Source organism: Larimichthys crocea, chromosome X, assembly GCF_000972845.2.
Source record: "Larimichthys crocea isolate SSNF chromosome X, L_crocea_2.0, whole genome shotgun sequence".
In the NCBI taxonomy this organism is placed as follows: domain Eukaryota; kingdom Metazoa; phylum Chordata; class Actinopteri; family Sciaenidae; genus Larimichthys; species Larimichthys crocea.
The window spans coordinates 86,932-93,791 of NC_040020.1; the positions used below are offsets into that span (position 1 = coordinate 86,932).

Here is a 6,860-nt window from a genome sequence, read left to right on the forward strand (position 1 = left end):
GTTATGTTGGATCTTTCAGCCCCAGCCTTGTAAAATTAGTTCTGAGAAAACCCTCCAAAAAACAAAGTAGTCATTGCTTATGAAATGATGACACCAGGACGCCAATGCAGTTACATGTTTTATAAACATTTGGTTGGAGGATTGAAAATGACTCTCTCAGCATGTACTAGATTCAACTGGCACAAAATCTGGTGCAAACATTCGTGTTTTATATATTTAAGTTTCATTCATTCTCAGTGTTGGGTACAGTTACTTTGGAAAGTAGTTTATTAGGTTACAATGTTACTATCAATTAAAAGTAATCCGTTACATTACAGTGTCATCTATGAATAAAAGTAACGCGTTAGAGTACTCATGCGTTATCATATTCAGACCATCTCTCTCTATATATATATATATATTCAGACTTTTATTCTATATATTTTAACTTTTATTCTATATATTTAAGTTTCATTCATTCCATATATTCAGACTTTTATTCTATATATTTTAACCTTTTATTCTATATATTCAGACTTTTATTCTATATATTTAGACTTTTATTCTATATATTTTAACCTTTATTCTATATATTCAGACTTTTATTCTATATATTTTAACCTTTTATTCTATATATTCAGACTTTTATTCTATATATTCAGACTTTTATTCTATATATTTAGACTTTTATTCTATATATTTTAACCTTTATTCTATATATTCAGACTTTTATTCTATATATTTAGACTTTTATTCTATATATTTTAACCTTTATTCTATATATTCAGACTTTTATTCTATATATTTTAACCTTTTATTCTATATATTCAGACTTTTATTCTATATATTCAGACTTTTATTCTATATATTTTAACCTTTATTCTATATATTCAGACTTTTATTCTATATATTTTAACCTTTTATTCTATATATTCAGACTTTTATTCTATATATTCAGACTTTTATTCTATATATTTTAACCTTTATTCTATATATTCAGACTTTTATTCTATATATTTTAACCTTTTATTCTATATATTCAGACTTTTATTCTATATATTCAGACTTTTATTCTATATATTTTAACCTTTATTCTATATATTCAGACTTTTATTCTATATATTTTAACCTTTTATTCTATATATTCAGACTTTTATTCTATATATTCAGACTTTTATTCTATATATTTTAACTTTTATTCTATATTTTATTCATGTACATGCAGTTTGTGCAGAGCATGCACATGATATATAAATATAGTGCATGTATAAATATGCTGCAGGATGTATACAGATGAATATACTAACAGGATCAAACCTCATCAAACCGTCTTCCTTCAGCTCAGTGTCGCTCTGCGTGTGTTCGTCCTCTGGCGGTCCACGCCTCCCTGCAAGCGTCCCGCCTCCGTCCTTTGCTTCATCGTAGCTTCGCCGACCACATCCATCCACAAACACACACACACACTCTCTGACACACACACACATACACTGTGATCTCCTCTGCTCTGCAGCTCGCTCCGTCTGTCGCGATGGACTCTGAGAACGACGTCCTGATGAAAGAGAGCATCAAGATGATGACCGACATGATCGTCCTATGCGTCACGCTGGCGCTGTCCCTCTTCTTCTGGGTCGTGTCGTTGACCATCAGCACGTATTACGGTGAGTTTAAAGCTTTTTCTGCAGACGACGATCTCTGAGATCATCGTGAAAACTGCTCTGAACTCCGCTCTGTGTTTTTGGTTTGTAACTTAAACGCTCCTCATTCATCGTCGGTCGACTTCCAGCCGCGGTCTAATCGGCGTGTTTCCTGTGTGAGACTCATAAATCCTTCAGACAGCCTGATTATGACGGTGGTCTGTGTGTGTTTGTCTGTTTACAGGCACGCTGCAGCCTGTGTCTCCATGGCGATGGCTGTTCTCCATCCTGGTCCCCCTCGTGGTGACGGTGAGAGCGCTGAAGAGACGGAGTCTGGACCGGACAGGAGCTCTGGGAGGTGAGTCCACGACCTGATTTATGCGTTTTATGTCTCTTTCAGCTCTTTGTTTTGGTTTCCTACACCTCTTCTCATTGGCTCCACACACACACCTTACACCCATATTTGGGCGTCTCAAATGCAGAGAAAAGGATGTTTTCGGACACTGGTGTGTTTTATTGAAGAGTCGTGATGGTTGCTATGGTTTCCCAGCTGGTTGTCATGGTAAAACGTGTCGAACAGTTTGTAGTAGTTTGTAGCCGAGAGTGTGTGTCGTTCCTTTTATGAGTTTGTTTTTGTCGAGTAAAGTCAAACATGCCTACAAGATATCCAAACATTATGAGTGTCGAGACATTCAGAGAAATCTTTGTGACGGACCATCGTGCCAAAAACAGTGAGTCCTTCAGATCAAACTCATGATCTTTAAAAAGTTTTCATGGACGTGGAATTGATTTATTTGAGCCACAAAGACGGGGGGAAAAAAAATCCCATTTCCAACGTCATCAAATAAAAAAAGATGAAAGGACTCGATTGTGAGGTGTCGATTATCAAAAATCTCTCCAGTGAATTCATGAAATTGAATCAAAGACACGCTGAACTGTTCGACAGAGATCACCTCTGCGCTTCACGAATCAGATGATCAGCGGTTCCTCTGTGAGGTCACGTGATGTGTTCCGTGTCTCCTCAGCTCTCCTGGTCGGCTTCGTGTTGACGATGGCTAACTACAGCTTCTTCTCGTCCCTGCTCGCCTTCTTCATCACCTCGTCGAGGCTGACGCGTTGGGGCGGAGAGCAGAAGAAGAAAATAGATCCCGAGTACAAAGAAGGTGAGCGGCCGTGACGCGGCGTTTATTTTTCTGTCTGAGTTTTTTAAATGTTTAACGTGTGTGTTTGTGTCAGGCGGTCAGAGGAACTGGATCCAGGTCTTCTGTAACGGAGGAGTTCCCACGGAGCTCGCTCTGCTTTACATGATCGAGGTAATTACCCATGATGCATCGTTAAATAAATCACATGGTCGTGTTCGTGGAGGGAAGTTTACATCTCCGAATTTTTCAGGTGGGTCCGGGTGAGATCCCTGTCGACTTCAGTAAACAGTACTCCGCCTCGTGGATGTGCCTCTCTCTTCTGGGTGCGCTCGCTTGCAGCACCGGGGACACCTGGTCGTCCGAGGTGGGGCCAGTCCTCAGCCAATCACAGCCGAGGCTCATCACCACCTGGAAGGAAGTCCCAGCAGGTGAGGTGCCACCGCCACCGCCTCCTCCTGGACAACTCCACTCCGCCCTACATATCTCTGTTACAGATGTACGGCTATTCAACTGAAGTTTTTTTAACGTGGGGACTGACTCATAGGTCTAATAAGTGATCCACCTTAAAATACTTAAAGGTCAGGAGAATCAGTCCACCTTAAATGAATCCAGTCTGAGTGTGGCTTAAAGTTTGTTTCAGGATCTTCTGATTATCTTTGCAGACAGCTACAACACAAACTAACTTAAATATAAGATTAGAGATTAAACACAGCTTCATGTTGTAAAAAATAATCCATCGACTGGTCGTCAGTTTAACTGCAGATTTATTTACTGAAGACTCACGACAGGTTTTAAGTTTTCAGTATTTGAGCCTTTGTTGAAAAAAATTGGGATTTGTAGAATTTTCACGAAATTCTTAACTTCCCAAAAACTAAAGTTACATTCTGGTAATTTAAAATTTAATAATTTCGAGGGGGAATAATCAAGAAAACATGAAAACGTTTCAATTAACTTGTAATAATCGAGTCAAAGGTTACTGCAATTATTGAGCATTAAAATTAATGCCGCAATTTTCCTTTTAAATTGAATTTTGATATGTTTAAATACATTTTTATATACATTTTTTGAAAGTTAGAATTTTGAACATTTTTGGAGAAAGTTGTAATTTCCTCAAAACTAAAGTTACATTTTTGTAAACTTTCCCCACAAAAGTCAACTTTAGTTTTCAGAAAATTCTCCCAAATTTTTTAAAAATTCTGACTCAACTTTCAAAAAATAAAATTCACATTTTAGTTGAGTCAGAATTTTAAATTTTTTTGGAGAAAGTTGTAATTTTTTTCCGAAAACTAAAATTGCATTTTTGAGGGGAAAAAATATGACAAAAATGGAGAAATGGGATTTATTTTTATTTTTTTTTAAAGTTGCTTTTTTTTTTTTTTAAACTTTAGTTTTTAGAAAATTACAACTTTCTCCAAACATTTTTCAAAATTCAGATTTTCAAAAAATAAAGTTTAAAAAAGTAGAAAATTCAAAATTTAATCATTTCGAGAGGACAAAAGTAAATATTTTGTGAATAAAGTTGTAAATTGAGTTTTTCTGCAATTAACATTTAATGTCAAACTTCATTCTGCAAATGTCACACTTCCTTTTTGAATGTGATGGGTTGCATTGTGGATAATGTAGTCTTTCACGTCCCAGGAACAAACGGAGGAGTCACTCCCGTCGGGTTGGTCGCCAGCTTCCTGGGCGGACTTGCGGTGGGCGTGGCTTACTTCCTAACGCAGCTCCTGTTGGTCAGCGACCTGCACCTGGCCGACCCGCAGTGGCCCATCATGGTGTACGCCGGCGTGGCCGGCCTGCTCGGCTCCATGCTTGACTCTTTCATCGGTGCTCACATGCAGTACTCAGGTAGGTCGCGATGAGCAAATCAAATGCACCTTTATTGGCATCCAACGGGGCAGTTTTTTCATCTTTCTCCACTTTCAGGCTTCGACTCGAGCGTTGGGAAGGTGGTGAGCTACGAGTCTGCGACCACGACGCGGATCTGTGGGAAACCGATCTTAGACAACAACGCCGTCAACCTGTTCTCCTCCGTCCTCATCGCGCTCATCCTGCCCGGGCTGGCGTGGGGGATGTGGCCTCGATAGACGAGGACAGATCTCTAAGACATTTGTTGGTGTGATCACACAGACACTGTGTATTATGGGTCTCTGATCATGACACACAGTGTTTAAACTACATGATGAGCACGCATTTATCTGGCAGAACAACAGAACTTCACATCTACTCGACTAACTTCATCTTTCTTTATGATGATGTCCAACTCCTTCGTTTGTTTGTCCTGATGTATCGAGCGCAGATTTCTGCCCGTCTCTGATATTTGAATAAATCCTGTCAAAGTTTAAACTTCATTCTGTTTGTCATCATCACGCATACATACACACACACATACATACATATACATATATATATATATATGCCCAATTATCAAAAAGTCATAGTATAGATAAGGCAAACAATCAGCAAGTAAAAAAGTCATAGTATAACATCATGCAAAAAAAAATCTCATAAAATAGTCATAGCTATCGTTATGCAAAAAACAACAGTAAAACAAGGTCAATGTATAGTATGACGGCAAGAAAAACAGTAAAAAAAAGTCATAGTATAGGTATGGCAAAAAATCAGTAAAAAAAGAAGTCCATAGTATAGGAAAAATCGCAAAAAAAACAATTTGTAAAAAAAAAAGTCATAGAAATAGTATGGGCAAAAAAAAACATAAAAAAAAAGTCATAGTATCGTCATGGCCAAAAAAAATCAGTATTAAAAAGTATAGTATAGTATATGGCAAAAAAAACCCGTAAAAAAAGTGCATAGTATAGTATGGCAAAAAAATCATTAAAAGGTCATAGTAATAGGATGAAAAAAAAAATCAACAAAAAAGTCATAGTAGACAGGCAAAAAAAATGCAAAAAAAAAGTCATGTATAGTATGGCAAAAAAAACACAAAATCAGTAAAATAAAAAGTCAAATAGTTATAGTTATGGCAAAAAAATCAGGTTACAAAAGGTCATAGTATAGTATGGCAAAAAAAAAACGTAAAAAAAAAGTCATAGTATAGTATGGCAAAAAAACCAGTAAAAAAAGTCATAGTATTATGGCAAAAAAAAACAACAAAAAAGTCTGTATAACTATGGCAAAAAAACGCAACAAAAGTCCATGTTAGTATGGCAAAACAAATATAATCAGCAAACAAAAAGTCATAGTATTAGATGGCAAAAAAAACAAAAAAAGTCCATAGTATAGATGGCAAAAAATCACAAAAAAGTCCATAGTATAGTATGTAAAAAAACAACAAAAAAAGTCATAGTATATATTGGCAAAAAAACAGTTAAAAAAAATCATAGTATATATGGCAAAAAAAAATCGTAAAAAAAAGTCATAGTATAGTATGGCAAAAAAATCAAAAAAAGGCATAGTATATATGGCAAAAATAAAAAAAAAAAAAGGGTTGTATAGTATGGCAAAAAAACAGTAAAAAACAAAGTCATATATAGTTATGCAACAAAAACGTAAAAAAAGTCATAGTATTGTATGGCAAAAAATCCATAAAAAAGTATGGTTAAGTATTTTAAAAAAACAATCAGAAAAAAGTCATAGTTAATATGGGCAAAAAAAACTAGTACAAAAACGTATAGTTATAGTATGGGCAAAAAAATCAATAAAAAAGGTCCATAGTTAGTATGGCAAAAAATTACTAAAAAAAGTCATATTAGTATGTCCAAAAGCTAGTTGGCCAAAAAAACAGTAAAAAAAAGTATAGTATAGTATGGCAAAAAACTTAGTATTAAAAAAAAGTCATAGTATAGTATGGCAAAAACAATCATAAAAAGGTCATAGTATAGTATGGCAAAAATAAATAAAAAAGTCATAGTATAGTAGGTCAAAAAAAACCAAATCACAACAAAAAAGTCATGTATATGGCAAAAAAAACAGTAAAAAAAGTCATAGGTATAGTATGGCAAAAATCAATAAAAAAGGTGTGTATAGTATGTAAAAAAATCAAAAAAAAGTCATAGTATTGGCAAAAAAAACAGTAAAAAAGTAGAGTATAGTATGGCATAAACATGGAGCGGGAGGCAATAAAAAAACGACAACAAAAAAGTCA

General features: G+C 35.3%; 1 protein-coding gene across 1 annotated transcript; it reads left to right on the plus strand.

Moving 5' to 3' along the window:
- Positions 1-1,229: 1,229 nt before the first annotated feature.
- Positions 1,230-5,106, plus strand: tmem19 (transmembrane protein 19). Its single transcript, XM_027283277.1, has 7 exons — positions 1,230-1,637; positions 1,858-1,971; positions 2,639-2,776; positions 2,850-2,926; positions 3,006-3,183; positions 4,394-4,603; positions 4,682-5,106. Exons 1-7 carry the CDS (start codon positions 1,508-1,510, stop codon positions 4,840-4,842), a joined length of 1,008 nt encoding a protein of 335 aa, XP_027139078.1. The 5' UTR covers positions 1,230-1,507; the 3' UTR covers positions 4,843-5,106.
- Positions 5,107-6,860: the final 1,754 nt, after the last annotated feature.